This window comes from Nicrophorus vespilloides, unplaced genomic scaffold, assembly GCF_001412225.1.
Source record: "Nicrophorus vespilloides isolate i.1.1-1 unplaced genomic scaffold, Nicve_v1.0, whole genome shotgun sequence".
In the NCBI taxonomy this organism is placed as follows: domain Eukaryota; kingdom Metazoa; phylum Arthropoda; class Insecta; order Coleoptera; family Silphidae; genus Nicrophorus; species Nicrophorus vespilloides.
Genome location: NW_017099994.1, coordinates 1 through 19886, shown reverse-complemented (window position 1 = coordinate 19886; position 19886 = coordinate 1). Strand labels below are relative to the sequence as shown.

General features: G+C 33.0%; 1 protein-coding gene across 1 annotated transcript in view; it reads left to right on the top strand.

Moving 5' to 3' along the window:
* LOC108566589 (carbonic anhydrase-related protein 10-like) overlaps window positions 1-17068 on the top strand; it is a gene marked incomplete at both ends in the record, with an annotated part of 30113 nt that extends 13045 nt beyond the window's left edge. Inside the window, 2 exons of the mRNA XM_017926562.1 lie at window positions 9899-10035; window positions 16871-17068. Of these exons, the coding sequence (XP_017782051.1) occupies window positions 9899-10035; window positions 16871-17068 (335 nt within the window). The remainder of the gene's footprint in view (window positions 1-9898; window positions 10036-16870) is intronic.
* Between the last annotated feature and the right edge of the window lie 2818 nt (window positions 17069-19886).

Below are 19886 nucleotides of genomic sequence, written 5' to 3'. Positions count from 1 at the left end.
GCGGCGGTTGTGCGGATGTTGTTGGAACACCATCGTGTTGTTTATTGAGTTTGACTACTGTATCATGGACGCTGCACATGTGGCTCTGTTCCCGTATGACCGCACTTGGCGGGGAAAATCAATTTCCGGGAGACTGCAATGTGGCGAAATGTAACCACATTCTCTCTGTCTCTCTCTCTTCCACTGTTTCCCCCCTAACTCTCACCCTCTTCCAATTTCCATCCCAGCAACCCCTCACACACATATGTGTGCATGCATGTATCTGCGAGTGGTTAAGCGAGAGTGGGAGATGGACGAAACGCAACCCCCTAAACCCGAATATTCGATACCTTAAATAGGAAATTCAAACCGACCCGGTTTTGCAACATATACGCGTGGTCGTCATAAAAGTTTCGATATTCGAAACGGTATTTTTATTTTATTTTAATTTATTTTTCAATCAAATCCCAGCAACTAAAACACGTTTCTCCCTTCCACAAATCGACCCGCATGCAACACTCACACACATTTATTTCCTATTAGCATTTTAATACGCAATTATCCACCTATAATAATATATTAATTAAGTCATTTTAATAACTGCGCCATCTATCTCTATTAGCAGTACTAAATGTAAAACAATCTGTTTCTACAATTATATTTCAATTTAATACAATCATATTTACATAAAACCAATAACAATTACCTCAATAAATCGTATCTTCACTTAGACTAAAAAATAATTAATTACTCGAAAGTAAGAGCCAAAATTAATCTGACACACAAGTTGCATAATTTTTCTTAATCGTCACGCGTATATTAAACGACATTTGACAGTTAGATTAATATTTTAAAAACTCCTTTTTTGTAATTTAATCATCTGATTCATAATATCCGATGCTAAAGTGTTGAATTCGAAATACTTGAACCTGGCGCATCCACGTTTTTTTTAATCGCAATTTCATTGATATTTCTTCTCATATTTTTTTACAATTGGTACTATTGTTTTTATTAAAATATTTATTTTTTTTATAAATGAAAATCTATTAGATTGTAATATTTTAATAATAATTATTCTTATATAAGAATCTGCTTAATGTAATTAAATGACTCCCTACACAAAAGTTGCTTTTATAAATAAGAGAAAACATAACACAATTTTCTTGTTACTTATTGGAAGCCAACTTTGTGGCAATTCTTTCAAAGTTGATAACTTTCCCTCTTTCTCTCTATTTTCGCTTCTACCTTCAGTCGGATCGTCTCCGTTTCGCCCACTCCCCCCGTGTTTCCTCATTTTCATAAGAGCACTTTGGACCATCCCCAACTTCACCTCCGCGATGGATACGGAGGAAACGGAAGCCACTTAAAAAGCGGGAGGCGATTCCTTTCGAAAATTGAATTTGAATAAACAAAACTGCGACTCTCGCAGTATATTTATACATCTTTTTATTTATATTTATATACAGTATTAGAAAGTTTTTTATTCCCATTCCATCAAATGGATATAAAAATATTTCAGAAATTCTACAAAAAATAATTTAAAATTTCAGAAGTTATTACTAAATTATTTTATATCAATTATATTTGATAATAGAAACGAGCGCTGGATAAAATTCCACAGAATGTAATCGAACGAACGCGGAGACTTAATTGAAGCGAAACTGTAAGATGTAATTTCTAATTATTACGTGGCGCTGCTTTACGGTATTGCTAGGTAACCGCAAGCGGTAATTGCTTGTTACGTCTCTCGCTCTCACACACGCAATTTCTCACCTCCTCTATCTCACTTCATCCCGAACGTAAGTACATTTTGCCATCCTTCGGGGCGAGAAACGAATTAGGTGGTGGCAAACCTGTTTACGGAATACACTTGTACTTCTTCACGAATCGATTGCTTATTAACTTTTTGATTTGCCGCAAACTGGAATGACGTTAATCTTAACTCAAGCGAAAATACTTGTATTTCATGATGTTAAGCATATTTTCAAATTGGATCGACAATACTTTTTCATGTTAACGTTTTATTTGTCATGAAATTATGTAAAAATAATATATATTTAATATAAATTAAAGCAATATCTATTTATAAATAGGTTGCAAGCATTTAAAAAAGGTGTCATAAAAGAAGCGTTACCATTTTGATTTGCTGCTTTTTTTGTTGAGGTTATGTAAGTTTTTTCATATGTATACAAAGCATTTTCATATAGAGTATATTTTATGAAAATATGACATTTCAAAAGAAAATCTTTCGATATGTTCTCCAAATACAAGAACAAAAAATTAACTGTGGTGGATAAAATATTGAAACTTTATTACCTGTGTTTGGAGTGTTGTTCGTCCTTTTCTGTTGTTCTTTTTTTTATATTTTTTTGGCTTTTTCTCACCCCTCCGGTCGTAAATTCCAAGCGGCAAATAATTAATAGTGCGAGAGAGTGCAGGTGATACTATATACACACGACTTTGTAATTGGCCAATGCTGTACACATGTTGCTGCTGCTGCAAGATTGCGTAATAACTTAGGCAGCCCTCCCAGAATGGAGCAACAACGACGAACAGAAAGAAGAAAAAAACAAAGAGTAGAGAAAAAGAAGGACGGCGACGAAGAAAAAGGTATTGCCTGAGGGCGAGAAGGAGACGAGAATAAGGATTAGAGGACATCAAGTGGGATTTGGTTTGGCCGTAAACCGCGTTGCGTTTGAATTTTATTATCTATACTATGTGTGTGTGTATGTTCAGAGCGGACTACACCTTCCATCTGGTCGGTGGGATTGGTGTGGGTTCGTGCAAAAGCTTGCGGTAATAAATTGCAGGTATCGCAGCACTTTAAACGTCGATTCGTGTTTCGGGGGGCGGCGGAAAAGTTTAATTGAACGAAAATCGTCCTCGGCGAAAAATTCAATTCGCTTTTAAATATTCTCCCGACAATACATTAAAAAAAAAAACACTACGCTATCGATCGATAAACAATTTTTGCGAAACCCCAATTTCGTTTTCCCTCGGTGCACCTTTTCAGCGTTTTTGGTTGCTGCTATTTTTTTTTTAATTGGATGTAGACTTCCCACGTCATACGTCATCGTAATAATAATAATTATTATACCTAGTATTATTATATAATTCGGTACATTAAATTCGCGCACAATGGACGGGATATGAATTTATGGGGCGAACGAACACCTCTCTCCGTGGTGTTATCACCACCGCTCGACTCGACTTGCTCGCATCGCTTCGTTCACCTACATCGCATTTACCTAATTCGCGTTATGTGGGTTATATAATCAACACGTGTACATATACAACCGTACACTCATACTTGTGCACAATACGTATCATCACAAATCATCGTCGACAATACGTTTCCGTTTCCCTAGATCTGCACGAATTTAATCGCTCGACCCTTCCAAGGTCCATCCGACCCGTTATTTTGATGGCCCGTCATCCTGTCCATCAATTTCAAACTCAAGATTGTTCCGAAACCGTAGGACGATTCACATTCAAAATTTGAATATCAATTTCTACTAAAATTAACATCATTCGGAAAAGCACTTAAATCGAACATTTGTTATACTAGTTTTCCTCAAACTCATTAATCTGTTACAAAAAATCAATTAATTAAAAATTGTTATTTATGCGATTGCAATTAAATGAAGATTTAACGATTTTGCTATTAAGGAATTGAAAGTTTACGTTTATCTTGTGACTTTCGCATCGCAAAATATCTCTGGCAGTTTAAGAGAAGAGGGGAAAACAGATTACCACCGTATTCGATCCAATCCTGTTGCCTGGATTTATCCTCTATTTATTCTTAAGTTTCCTTCGAGCGATTTGGATAAGTCGATCTGACGGTGGATGGAAGAAAGTACTACTCTTCCACGTACACGCAATGCACTTCCTTTCAGGCATTTGTTTCAGGGTCTCCACCCCGATCATTTCTCTCCACTCTCCACCTATTTCCAAGCTCAACTCTTCCGTTCCTTTTATTTTTATCTCTTCATCTCTCCCATTCTCGCTATATCCCTGTGTTCTCCACGAGTCCCTTAAATGCTGAATTGATCTGTTTCCGTGGGGAGAGCGCTGTGTTTTCGGGATGAGGGGATGAGGGTTGGAGTAAGTAGTCCTTTTATGGTTGACAGTCACGCCCGTCCGTTGTTTTCAAACTCATTAATGGTGTTCCTCCAACTTACTGACAAATGACGTGGATCGTGAAAAATGAAGTGGGAACGTCGACAAGTTGATAAAAGGCAGTTGACGCGAAACACGCAGAAAAAAAAGGAAGAAGTGGAAAAAGAATGAGGGAAAAAGTTCCTGCAAGTTTCCTCTCGCCCTGTCTCTTTCCACCCGAACCTAACGGATCTTCAGCAGAAGGGTTTCCTTGCCCGCATTGTGTTCGTCCTATTTAAAGTCAATTCAGCTAAATTCTCCATTAACGACTAATTCAATTATCATCGCCCTGGTAACACACACACCAAATAAACAAACAACGTTACAGGACAAATCACCCCAGGCAACCGTGTCACAGTTAATCTCATGCAATTCCAGCTTTTTGTTTATAATAATGAATGGTTCATTTCATAATAATTTATTAATTATTATATAGATTATCATTTTTACATTGGTATAAAAATAAAAAAGAAGAATTACCATACACGAACCAATATTTCTATTGAGTTATAGGCAATTGTTGTAACAAAATATATTGCTGCAAAGCGACCAACATAATATGGATATTTCATGAAAATACCCTAATTGGATCATCATAGTTTCAGTTGCTTTCAGATTATTTATAGATAATTGAATTTAAATTTCCAAAATTAATGAAGAATATTTTTTATACATAAGTAAACGTATAAATTATTAAAAATAATAAATAAATGCAACCAATTTAAAACAAATCACGTTGATGCTATAATCAACATAACCACAACAACAACACAACAATAACAAAAATCCCTAAATTGATAATAAGTATGTAAAATGTAAATAAGTTTGAATAAATGGTTGGAAAGTTGCATAATTAGTCGTCTGTTATTTCGCGTAACTTTTGAATTTGCTTTATTACGATGTGAACTAATCCAATTAAGTGGCAACTTCTGGGTCGCACTAGATGATGTTGATGATGATGATGCACTTCGCATCGTCGCTTTCAAAGTGATCCGTCCAAAAAGGAGCAAACACACTTTAAGCGCAATTGATTCCTTTGGTATCAACGTAATTAAATTGTTATTGGGAAGTTCAATTACACAGAAAATAGATGGATGGAGGCATTGTCTTTGCGTCTCCCTTTGTTCGCATCCATCGCGGCGCCCCCTTTCATCTCGTTATTCGCAAGAATCGAACAACTCCTTTTTTTTATCGTCTATTCTCTTTATCTCTCTGTATAAATACCTACACGTAGTCCTCACCTCTGCAAAGGTACTAAATTGAAACTATAATTTATGGAATTCGGGGAACGCCTTGCAAGGGTTATCTAGGGTTGTCGTCGTCGAGATGCCATCTCTTGTCGCCCCCGAAAACACTCTTTAGTCCATTTTACATTCGCCTCAACCAACCCTCCACACCCCTTCCCAACCAACGGTTATCTTAACGAGCCGAGGCCGGGGAAGACATTCCGGTGTGGCGGCACGAAAACCGCTTATCTCGTTCGCATTTACAAATAAACACCGAAGATGCAAACAGGATGTTTAGCGCACAACCGACGACGAAAAAGGAGAACAGTCGATGCTCTGAATCCACCTTAACATCCTATTAAATATCATTTATTCTTTAGAGAAAAAAAAAATGCAAGAAAACATAAAGAAATATTACCCTAAATTGAATGAAAAAAAAAGGACTTTTATGAAACTGACATTTGACATAAATGAAATCGAATTTTCATTTTTTACTTACGTTTCTTATAATATCTAAATCAATAATTTTTACATCAATTAAAGAAACTGAAAATTTCATAAAATTTCCCAATTTACCCTTAATTGAATAAGTGCGATAGTAATAAATATTTAAAAAATATTTGACATTTTGTTATAATTTCTCCCATGATGCACCACAACAGACAAAATCATAATGAGTTATTACAGTGTTGACATTTAACTATTTTACTTAAATCTTATATAAATTAGAATTTTCTGAAATATTTCAAACAAAATATATTACTTTATTTGGTATTAAAAAAAATATAGAAACCAAATTAGGTTAGAAAAATGTTTATTTTACGTTTAATTTTAATTAAATACTTCCAAGAAACACAAAATAATAACAATTGAAACTATTAAACTGATATTTCAATTTCTTAATTAATGGATTATGCTAGCGTTTCGATTTACTAATAATTGATTTACTTTTTACATTGACAATTAGTGTTGCATTTGAAAGCGACATCTGTATGCAATAAATTTTTAAAGCAATGAAAGCTGCTGAATAAATTGTAATGCAATGATAAATCTGTGTTGACTTTCAAGTGAATTTTGATTTCCTTTTTTCTCTCTCTGTCTCTCTCTCTCTCTCCTTCCTTCTTCAACTCGTTCTGAAACGCTAACAGTATTGTTTACACCGGAACGACGCAACCGGCAATCGTCCATTAAACCTAAACAAAAGCGCATTTCCGGCTGTAATAAATGAATGGAGTTTTATTTGTCTGCATGAAAGCGCATTATCTCTTCCAGTTTCTTAATAGTGCAACTCACGCGCGCCACCGCAACCGTACGAACACATGCATGCATCGCTGGCAAATGAGAGATGAAATGAGAAAGAGAGTGAGTGAGAGAGAGAGATGAAGAGAGATGAAGAGAGATGCACAGACAACAGAAAACTGGAGCATGCATGGCGGTACACAATCCAATTAAATTTCGCCGGGGAATTACTTGTTACACTGTTGGTACAATGAATTATGCAAACTTGAAAATTTCATTATTAACTTCCCTAATCCAATATAACAATGCAAGCCATCCCCACTCTAACCCCCGTCCCCCCAACACCGCGCAAAAATAATTAGCATCGCAGGAAGCTGCGAGAAGAAGACAGACGAAAAAATAAAATAAAGGAAACGTGGTTTTGCGCGAAACTTTAATCATGTGCAAATTATAATGCAATTATTAATAAGATCAGTAGATAAAAACAAAATTAGTTTATTAGTTAATTACATTTTTCATAAAATTACTAATATTAATGTTGGTTAATTTGTGTCTATGTTGCAATAAGTTTATATACAATAAGTTTATATTCGATCAATGTAAATTTTTTTGAAAAAAAAAGAACAAATTTTCAACGCAAACTATAAATAACAAAAGATTTGTTTTCACCGCTTGGATGATAAATTGTTGTCAAATTAATTTGTTTTATGGAAATAATATAGCTAAAAAAAAATTTAACACTGAAAATAAGTTATAATTAACAAACAATAATTTCATAATTTTCTATTCCAATTTGTTTAGATTTTATTGATGCTATAAAAATACTATTTTTTGTTGTATTTCTTATTTATTGAAAGAATTCTAACTATGTAAGTAAAAAATAAATAAATAGAAGTTATTGAAGAATATATGATAATAATGATTCATTTCTGTTTCTCTCTCTTATTATTGCGAGAAGGCAATAAAGTAATTTATTTCCTTGATCGAACCGGATAACGAGGTCGAAGCCAAAGGTGATATTTCTCGGTAAAATTTCCTTTCTACTTCATTCTCTCTTTGTGAGTTCTTGCAGTAATTGTATATGATTAGTGCTATTTATAAACGCAAGGATAATTGATTTTGCCCCGCGGTGAATCGTTTATTGTCGCTGCAAACTTCTTCTGCTTAAAAATGAAATAACGAATGCGAACTGCGCCTAATTGGCGTTGTTTTCCCGTCTTCGAGTCCTTTACTTGTGCAAAAATTTCCAATTATTTTCATCTCTCTTTTATTTTCATATTTCCTTTACCAATGCGAGATTGTCTCTCCGATTGATCGATCGACAAAGTTTAATAAGTTCGCATCAGATCCTGCTCGGAGTTCGTTATTATTAATATATTACCATGATCATGGTATGTACGTACGTATTTATTCGGCGCCAGTCAAATTCGACGTTCGACGTTTTAATATAGAAAGAATGTCGTCGATATAAAGACATTTTCGCAACATGCAGCATAAGAATTCGGGAGGGAAAACTCGTCGAATATTTGCGGCCCCCGGCAGCAAAGTCGCATCCACCGACTTTCGAAGACGTCGTCGTCGTCTCTTCCCCAACTAGTACTTTTTTTCCCTTTTCATCCCTTTACGCCTTTCTTTCCGCTTTTGAAGGGAAAAGGGCGCGTGGCAACTTTCGTTGGAAAAGTTTTTATATTAACGTCTCGCCCTACTCCGCACCGCCGCCCTTACTTTTTCCGAGTAATATTCCGGTAGTGACGGTAATAGTGTTCAGGTGCAGGCGAACATATGAACTCCGGACAACTGAAAAATGGAAGAAAAGTGCTGAAAAGTAGCGAGAAGAAGCAACCGTTTTAATCATGAAGCTAGGGATGCGACTTAATTTAGAGCTCCGATTTTCCTGCACCGACTAAATTGGAAACTTCCACACGCCGTACAAACATTCTAATTAACTTTAAAAAATATTTACTCACCCAATATTACAACAAACATTGCAAAATCAATATTAAAATTAAATATTTTCAAAAAAAAGTTTGTAAAGTAAATATTTTTTTCCATTTTATTTAAATACATTTCTCCGCTCTGTTCAAAACCGGCCACGATGGGATGAGAAAACCGGACTTTAGTGAATCCGCACTATGCGAGGTATTACTGTATTTACAAACTTAATAGAAATTGTCATTTTTCAATGAAATTTTATCATTTTACAGTGCTTTTTTGTTTGTTTTACAATTTTCAGTTAAAAAAATTCCTTCAATATTTCGAAAAATTGAAAATTTCTCAAAATTGCCTATTGTATATTATAAAAATTGTACACATTTCATTCAGAAAACTCTTAAAAGCAAATATCATTTTTTCATAGATTTATAAAAAAAAGTTTAAATCAAAATTGACATAATTTCATCTGTATCTATAGTTTAATATTTGATTATGATTTGAGATGAAAGGAGATAAAGTGTAGAATTGTACGGTAACAAAAATATATTGTAAATGGTTCAGTTACAACCGAAAAATATGATTTTTAATGAACATCCGTTTTCGAGGATCCTGGTGATTCTGTGTGTGTGTGGAATGCAGAAAGGATGCAATTAACCGTTGCGAATCTCGTATTTGCCGGAGGTGGAGGTAGTAAAATCAAGAAATCGCAGATGGAATTTGTTCGGCGATAAATATTGGATATTTGCACTCGCAAATGCATTCGTTCCTCCCTCGGCTCACGCGTCTGTTTGTGTATCTTCCTCCGAATACAATATTTGCTTAGCGAAAAAGTCTACTGCCTCTCCGTCTTTGCCTCTGTATATATGTGTGTGTATGTGTATATATATTGATTTAAGTCGATTCGATTACGCGATCCGTAGTAGTGGGAGACGCAGAAGGAGGACAGAAAAAAAAAGAAATAAACAAATAAAGGAAGAGGAAGGAAAAAAAGAAAAAAGAAAGGAGAAGATAAAATTGGGAGTCGAATCAGTTGCAGTTTCGGGAGAGGGCCGTAACGAAGTCTGGCGAATAAGTAAAGTTCAAAGGACACACACATCTATATATATATATATTGAGTGAGTGAGTGAGTGAGCGCGAGAGACCTAGTTTGACAGGAAATGGACTTTTTCAATCAATAAGTTCTTGGCCCGCAGGAGACATAGAGAGAGAGAAGAACAAGAAAGTATCTATTTCTAGAGCAGTTCTCGTTTTAAATAAGGCCACTGTCAATTTGTCTCTTTTTCTCCTTTTTATTTAAGTTCATAATCTACGTAGGTTTTGTTTTACTTTTTGTTCATTTTCTTTTGTTTTTGTTTTTGTTTCAGGTCCTGGCTACTGGGGATTAATGAATCCCCAATGGAATATGTGCTCGAAGGGAAGAAGACAATCGCCGATCAACGTGGAACCTGACAAGCTGCTGTTCGATCCCCACTTGAGGCACATACACCTCGATAAGCACAAGGTAAATCAGAGAGTGGCTCTATGATTGATTACTATTACTGTACCCTTTCGCAGCCCCCACACATAAATCCGACGAAAATCAAACAACTACTCCTTCATTCTTTCGTTACCACTTTCTTTCTTCGCTCGGCCTTTCTGTCTGCCCAAACTTTGTTCCATTAGCCACCCATAAAGAGGCAAAGCGAGAGAGAGAGGCAAAGACCGTAAGTTGAAGAAAGAAAAAATGTGTGTTTGGTGGAGGAAAAAAAACTTTTTTTTTTCCTTTGGCTCGTATTAATCAAAGTGCAAAAAGTGAACCACTGAATTTTGATTAAAAACAGCCTTATTTTTTACGTTTCACCCGCAAAACATTTATGAAGTTTCCACAAGGATTGACGCAAAAAACATTCACATTAAATCATAATTAGTAAAACTTGGATATCTTACATACAAATAAATAAAATTAAACGTGGATAAACGAGGTAAAACGAAAAGTGAAATATTAAATATTGTAGATGGAAATTTATTAATATTTAGTTAACATAAGAGTAAAAAAAACGAAATAATTAAATACGAAATCTTCAAAAACTGAGTCTTTACATTTTAGATCATTACAGAATAACTAGTAAAGTTATATAAAACATTTTTCATGATTACCAAAGTTTAGGTTATAAAGAATAATATATAGTTAAATATATAATAATTTATTTTGTGTGAGACAAATATGAAATCTACTTTTTTTTTTACATTTTAGTTCATTTTATCGCATCTAATTAAGTTATATAAAACTTTTTATATAAACATTAAAGTCTAGATTTTAAAGATTACCAACTTTCTGTGAGAGTCTGAAATATAAATTGAAATAATTAAATAAAAAATCTCCAAAAAAAAATGTGTCTTCACATTTTAACTCATTGCAGAATAACTACTAAAGATAATTCAACATTTTACATGGAAATGAAAGCTTAGATTATAAAGAATAATATATATTTAAATTTATTATAGTTTAGTCAACATATTTTGTGTGACAAATATGAAATCTACTTTTTTTTACATTTTAGTTCATTTTATCGCATCTAATTAAGTTAGATAAAACGTTTTGTATGAACATTAAAGTCTAGATTTTAAAGAATACAGTATATGTATCAATATTTTGATTACCAACTTTGTGTGAGAAACCGAAATATAAATTGAAATAATTAAATAAGAAATCTCCAAATTTCTTCAAATTTTAACTCATTGTAGAATAACTAATAAAGTTAGTTTCAACATTTTACATGAAAATGAAAGCTTAGATTATAAAGAATAAAGTATGTATAGATTTATTATAGTTTAGTTAACACATTTTGTGTAATTAGTCCGATATTTGAAAAATAAACTTAAAGCTAATGTTCCAAGTTTGTTTATTTTTTTTTTTGAAGAAGAAATTGAAGATTATATTTCTGCAAATAATCTTTAAAATATTATTTTCTCAATGACTGAAATTGTAGTTTCTTTCACAATAATACAATATTTTCTGTGTTCAATAACAATTTATTAAAACATATTTTTTATAATTTAATAAATTTCTTAACTTTTCTTCAATAAATTTGTTTCATAAATTTGTATAATGTTAATAATTAATACTATTCATATTTAAAATCACTACGTCTTTCACAATAACATTTGTTTTTGTTTTGATCATATATATTTTGATTTTTGTCCTCTTCCAATTCAAATCTGTCAATTTTTGTTGGTATCGTTCGTCCGATGTTTTAGTGTAACGATGTTTACGGTAACCGCGGAAACCGGAATATTTATTATGGCTGCCGGACGGATAATGCGTTAAGTGGTAAAAAGGTTCGAATTGTGTATGCGTATGAATGAGTGTGAGAGAGAGAGAGAGATGGTGAGAGGGTGGTAAGCGGGGAAAAGGGCGAGAGTGAGTCTGTAATGGCTTCGATCATTAGTGGTGTCCCGCAACCAATCTGCTCTCTCTCTGTGATTGAATGATGGATGACCCAAGGAAGGCTGGGATTTCACCATTTTCAAACTCCGCACATTCACACACACACGCACATACAATAACACACACACTCACAATCCGAACAGTGTAGTCCGGTCGAAACTACTAATGAAATCCATACAATTTCCTCCTCCAACCATCACGATAATAAAAATAGATTTCCAACCGGAAAATTGAATTAAATCACGGGGACAGCACAATAAACTTTCATACATTGTTTTTTTTTTTAATCTTTTTCATTTTCCGTTGGCATACGTGTAGTTTTTTTTTCCATAGCCGTCGCGTTTTGTAGCACGATTTCAACACACTACAATTCTTCGCCACCTCTCCACTCCCGCCCCAACAATAATTGCAACCCTAAAGTAAATATTATTTTATCTGGAATTTAATAGGAAAACCTCCACGCATTCGCAATTGTATTTTTATAAAGCGAGGATAAAATTGGCGGATGCGCCGGGTGCATGTGAAAAAGTTAAGCAATTGGATAATCGATACTGATTTTTTCTATACAATTTGATTGAAATATATGAATATCCAATAATTAAATTTAATAATTAAGAAAAAAAAAATTAATTATATTTAGGACATCAAAAATTACCGGTATTTGTTGTTAATAACTAGTAAAGTTATATAAAACATTTTTCATGATTACTTAAGTTTAGATTATAAAGAATAATATATAGTTAAATATATTATAATTTGGTCAACATATTTTGTGTGAGACAAATATGAAATCTACTTTTTTTTACATTTTAGTTCATTTTATCGCATCTAATTAAGTTAGTTAAAACTTTTTATATAAACATTAAAGTCTAGATTTTAAAGATTACCAACTTTGTGTGACAGACCAGAATATAAATTGAAATAATTAAATAAAAAATCTCCAACAAAAAATGTGTCTTCACATTTTAACTCATTGCAGAATAACTACTAAAGATAGTTTCAACATTTTGCATGGAAATTAAAGCTCAGATTATAAAGAATAAAGTATGTATAGATTTATTATAGTTTAGTTAACACATTTTGTGTAATTAGTCCGATATTTGAAAAATAAACTTAAAGCAAATGTTCCAAGTTTGTTTATTTTTTAAGAAGAAATATTATTTTCTCAGTGACTGAAATTGTAGTTTCTTTCACAATAATAAAATATTTTCTGTGTTCAATAACAATTTATTAAAACATATATAAAGTTAAGCAATTGGATAATTGATACTGATTTTTTTTATACAATTTGATTGAAATATAATGAATTAATTTTAATAATTAAGAAAAAAAAAATTAATTATATTTAGGACATCAAAAATTACCGGTATTTGTTGTTAAAATTTACCGGTTATTGTACTTTTTATTATTATAAATATATCGAATGTTTGCCAATCTGAGTTTCACGGATGATTAATGCATCCGGAGCAGGAGTTTCTCCTGCTCCTCCTGCATAAATCGCCGGATGTTTATTATGGACGGGGAGAGAACACTGCGAAAGTGGAGATTTATTGAAAAACAGATCAATCATTCGAAGTCGCAGTCCTCTCTTCCTTCTCTTCCTCTTCCTTCCAAAACGATTCGCATATACTTTTCGAGCGATCTGCAAATCCGATCATCGGAGCGCTCCAAATATTAAAAGTCAGTTGACGATGAGTAATGCGACCTCCTCTTCCTCCTCTTCTGCACGCTGGCAGACATCATCTATTAAAGATGAATCTCAGATGCATTCGCAAATTACGAAGAAAGAATGAAATGTTTAAAGAGACGTGAATAAAATATTTGTATCACTCTTGAAATGTCAATTTACACTTATTTCAATAGATGTCTTATGTCTTATTTTCAAATACTAATATGAATAATGCACTTTAAAAGTAAGTTAATTATTAAATTTTTAAACAGTCCGGTTCCAGTAACATCCCGGACTATTTGAAACCGGATTTTAGTTTGTTTTTATTATTTTTCATAATGAATTAAGAGCCACAATAAGAAAACATGAAATTTAATATAATTATGTAATTTCTATTATGTCTTCAATAATTATCATAAAAAAGACGATTTTCTTATTGTTTTATAGAATTTTTTGAAAATTGTTAATTCATAAACTCGAAACCATTGAATTAAACAAATTTATGTAGATGTACCAAAAAATGTGTCATTAATTTTAATTAAATACTAATGTATTGTGATATTATTGAATAAATAACTTGAATAAAGTCCATTCATCATCAATTAGTATCTAATTTACGAAATAAATATTAATTAGTACAAATCAGTCTGACTGAAAATTGAAGATATTTATTATACATCAACCCAATGAAACAACACAAAAATCACCATCGGAGAAACAAAAACGAAACGAAACAAAAAAAAAATGTTTCAGCTGAGTGCAATGCATCAAAATTACCTCGTAATAATATTAACACGCTAATATTCCATAATATACACAGTTTTTTTTACATTTCATCTCTTTTCTCTCTCTCTCGCACACTGTTTGCAATGTTTACGCGTGAGCAGTGTTTTATTTATATTACATTTCGCCGGAATGGATGTTGCACCATTTAAAATATGAACGTTTCCGACAGCGAATCCATCCTCCGGCTACAATAAATACCGGTATTATGTAAAGCGAACGGTGGATGGGAGACGGGACGAAAAAAATATAAAATAAATACTTTTTTTTGCGAAAATAATGTGAAATTCAAGCTCCATATTATAAATATGTACAGAATCCAATCATTCGGTTTGTATTAACTCTATGATATGCTAATGTTAATTAATTTTAATGCGTTGCGGTTGGTCGAAACAAATGCAAGAAGAAAACAAAACATATGTTTAATGTTAGATAATGGAAAACCATGGCGACGATACCGTATTACAGGCATCAATTAACTGTCACTTAGAGTTTAACCTTTAAATTGCGCGGAAAAGTGACAGACGAAGAAACGTCATTTTGCAAGTTTTGACAGCGAATCCATCGTTCGGCTACAATAAAAACCGGCATTATGTAAATATCGTTTTTTTTAGCTAAAATAAAATGATTTTCTGACTTTGTATTAATATATGTATATTGCATCCATAATGCTAACTGTTAATTAATTTTAATGCATCGCGGGTGGTTGAACATCAGAACAAATGCATGAAGAAAACGATGAAAATAATGTTTGCATAATGCATATGTTTAATGTTACATTAAAGGTAACCATAACGACGCTACAGTTTTATCGCCATTAGTTAACTGTCAATTACATTTTAACCTTAAAATTTCACATACAAGTGACAGATAAAATGTCATTCAGCAAATTTAATAGAAAGTACTAAAAAAAAATAGTCACGCAGAATAATATTGTCATAAGAACTATACGTGATTTAAATGTATTAATCACAAAGAATATATAGTCACAAACAGACACACCAATACCTCTCATAGTGCGTGTATTCGGTTCCGCATAGTCTGAAACCGAACTAATCGTGGTCTTTAAAAACACATAAAAGTTTTTTTTAATTTTTGTTTAATTAAAATTTAGTTTTTTTTCAAATTTTGCTGTATTTTTCTTCACCAAACAATGAAATAATAAACAAAACATACGATTAATTATTATTTACCATGACAACGTCAAATTGAGAAGGTAACATATAAAATTCATATTGTCCAATTTTATTTTGTTTTTTTTTTGTGTGTGTGGTTCAAATAATTAAATATCCAAGTGGTAATCTTCAATGAAAATACCGTTTCGTCTATTTATCGTGCGTTTTGTAAATACAATCCGAAGGATTCGTCGGACGCAGCGCAACGTATCTATTAATTCCGGATGAAATAATATTTGCTTGGGGCTCTCGAGTATTTTCATCGGACGGGTGGCGATTATTGCGATGCGATGGGATTCCGTGCACATGGAATCGAATTTATTATGTTACATCGTTGAAAATTTCATCTTTGTTATTGTAAATCAAAGTAACAACTATTGATTGTTTTATTTAAAACAAAAATAAAAAAGAAACGTAATGTAATTTCATTAACGTTATTTGACAGTTGAAAATTGACAGTTTGAAAATAAAGAAATTTTATACACATTAAAATAGAAGAAAATTGAGAAATTTTGTATTGAGAACGAAAATAATCATTTATTATGAAAAATAAAATCAAACAGTTATGAAATTGTTTATGAATTGAAGCAGAAAATTGAAGATTTTTTTGATATACAACAATTGTAAATTAGTCTAATTACAAATTGGCGAATTCAATTAATATATTTATTGGGAAATATCGATTTTGTGTAAAATTAATGATGCAACTAATGATGTTGCATAATAATAGTTAATATCACTTAAGCTTTAAATCCGATTACAAATTAATTTCAGAGAGGATCGAATAATATAACTGCGAAAAAGTGTCTCGTTAATGGTAATTTGCGATTAATTAGTTTAATGCACACGTTCCAAAAGTCAATCGAAGTTTTTTTATGTAGCTTTGAAAGTAAATTATTCTGAGTGACATTTTTTTCAGTACTTTTATTAAATTTACTTAATGACATTTCATCTGTCTTTTTTCTGCAAAATTTAAAGGTTAAACTCTAAGTGACAGTTAACTAATGGCAATAAAACATTAGCGTCGTCATGGTAACCCTTTAACTAACAAATAATATTTATTGCAACAACCATAATACAAACTTAACATAAGTAAACATAAAAAAATAGTGAAAAATTGTAATTTGCAAGTAAATTTCTAAAATTTTAATTTACAAACTAATTTAACAAGAAATTAAATTAAAATAAAATTGTCACACACATTTTTATGCAAATTTGATGGAAAATTGTTATGTTTTTTGAAATAAATTGTTTTAAAGTTTTTTTGTTGGTATTGTTTCAGGTCAGCGGAATGCTGCACAACACCGGTCAGAGTCTCGTCTTGCGCGTGGATAAGGATACGAAGCAGCACGTGAACATCTCCGGAGGTCCTCTGGCCTACAGATACCAGTTCGAAGAGATATACATCCATTACGGAATAGTGAACGGTCAAGGATCCGAACACCACATCCAGGGATACTCTTTCCCGGGCGAGGTAAGAGTTTTTTTTTGTGAAATCCATCCAAGTTTCAATTAGTCGCTGTAGTAGTGGAGGCGGCGACGGCAGAATGCAGGTGGTGGCCGAAACCGGAAGGCCAACAACTTGTTGATCAGAGGTGGTTTTGTGGGTTGCGCGCTGGGATGGGTTCGACGCTGGGATGCCGACGCCCGAACGAACGAATGAACGAGAAGAGTGAGAGAGAGATTCATCTCGTGGATGCGGAGGCCTCTTAATCTCCATCAAATATTTATACACCGAAGCTGCCAAGTGATACATAAACTCGTTAATTAAACTTAAACCCATTGTCTTTGGGGCCCTCTTCTCTCTTCTCTCTCTCTGTCTCTCTCACACACTCTCACTTACTCACTCTATCCGACCGAGAAGTGAAGAGCCGGAGTGGCTGAAAGAGTTATTGTGTGCACGTGTATGAGAGGGAGAGAATCGCATAAGCCAGCAAAAACAACTCGAGGGAGGAACGAGTCTCCGACACTTCCAACCCTGTCCCAACAAATTGCCAGATTCTCTATCAATCTCAATACATTTTATCTTCTAATTACTTTCCCCACTATTTTTTTTTGTTCCATTTAGTTCCTTTATTACGTTTAATTACTCTTAGTTAAAGTTAAATGAAAAATTTGAATCTTCTCATCACGTTCACTTTTTACACTTTATCTTACACAAAGACTTGACTTCATGAAAAAAAAATTGTGTACTAATGTCTACTCAATCAAAGTTTAGTTTAAAATTTATAAAAATCGTACTATAGTGAATTGCGCAGCAATTTAATATACATATATTCTGTTTTTTACATTAATATATGTAATTTCAGAAATTTAAATTAAAACGTACAAATAATTCAATAATTTTAATGAAAACACATAAATTCATTTTACTATTTCTGTTAAACAATGCAAAAATTACCAAATGCTTCAAATTACAATAATAGTTCTTTAAAATATACAAAAAGCTGTACTTTTTCAAATATTAAATATTTAAATCATTTTTAATCAACTTTTTCAATCAAAATATTGTAACTTTAATGCAATTTATTTAAATTATAATATTTGTTTTATGGTTTACAAACACTTATCTTTTTGTGTCGTAAATGTTAACAAAGAAATGAAACAATTGAACAAAAGAGTTGAGTTTATAGGAGGAATTGTTCAGAGTTATTGCGTGAAATGTATGTATATCTTGTTTAAATCAGTTAGGAGAGATAACGAATTTGAAGTTGCGAGAGATAGAGAGAGAGCTCAATTTCCTCGGGGAGCGTAAATTTTCGAGGAAAGTGAGTGTAAACAGTTTTATGGTATCAGAAGTGTAGTTGCGACGTCGGCGAAAGAGAAGGAGGTGAAATTAATGTCGATCTCCGCGCCGAAATTAAACCTCTAATCTGGGAATGCGCGCACCACCGAAAACCCCACATTATCTTTACGACTTATTATAAAATTCGTCCTTTCTTCATCCTCAAACGACTTCTTCCTTCATCCTTCTAGTGTCCTAATATTGACCGAAGAATTTTCAACAAAAAAAAAACAAAAATGAAAAGGGAGACGACACTCCGGGTTTATTAACTGGCGCTCCAAGTGCAGCACATAAAGTACGTCTCCACTCCTCTCATCTCGTACGTTTAATAAATTTAAATCCTTTACGAGCGCGTCGCGACGTCGTCATAATAAAGAGAAGAAAAAAAGTGAAAAACAAGGGAGATAGAGAGAGAGAGAGAAAAAAAAGAAGTATTGGAAGTAAAAGGAGAGAAGATGCGGAAAGTTTTAAGCGCGTTAGTGGAGATCATAAACATTTTGATTATGCGCGCCTCTTCCACTTTTTGGAAGAGTTTGACCCACAAAGTTCCGCAACAATGGTCGAAGATTTCCGACGTTAATGCGCGCGGTTTTTTTTTTGGCTCGGCAGACCGTAAACGACATCATTATTTACCCAAAATTAAAAGGAAAAAAATGTTTGCTAAATTCTTTACTTTTTGTAAGTTTTAGCCAACTTTGCTTCCACGTCTCGGAATAATAATTCTTTGACTTATGCGAAATTTAAATTTGTATATAACGAAAGACATCTGCTTTTTATTTTGACGCCATCTTTCGGTTTCTAAATTAATTACAATACAAATCAGTTGTTGCTTGAGTATACATTAAAAAAAAAACTACTTATAATAATTGTGACGCCATCTGTGTTTTATTTGTGAAATAAACAACTAAATCGATGAAAATGTGCAGTCGTGCAAATGGATTTGGTTCGATGAAAATGTGTTCTATTCGCTTCGTTCAAAATATAATATGATTGAATGAACGGAGGGAAAGTCTTTGATAGTTTTAATGCAATAACCATTATCCCGTTGCACGCACACCCACCGCTTACTGTTGTTGTAAGTCCATTCATTCGGCTAATGCGAGATCCCCCTGGTTCGATGGAAATCTCTTCTCGCCTTTTGTCACACGGCTGCAAAGGCGGATGTTCTTTTCAACGTCCGAAAACTTTTCGCCGGAAAAACTTTCCACGAAACCTCGCAAAATTGAATCCGCCTAATTAAAATTGATGCGCCCTCTGGACGGTTTTTCAACGTACTAATAAATGAAATCATCAAAAGCAGGAGTAAACAATCATTAGACCGTTTTCCAAACTGTGGGGAGGGGAGGCGCGAATATTAGTAGCAGTGAGCAATTTTCCTAATATCTGCTAAAGTATAGATACATTTCTTTGCTCTTATCCATATTGCTGTAATACGCGTTAAAAGTTGAAAAATTGAAATTAGAACGTTCGAAAAAGCAAAATTCCAAAAGATGCGTATGAAAGCTGAATGTTT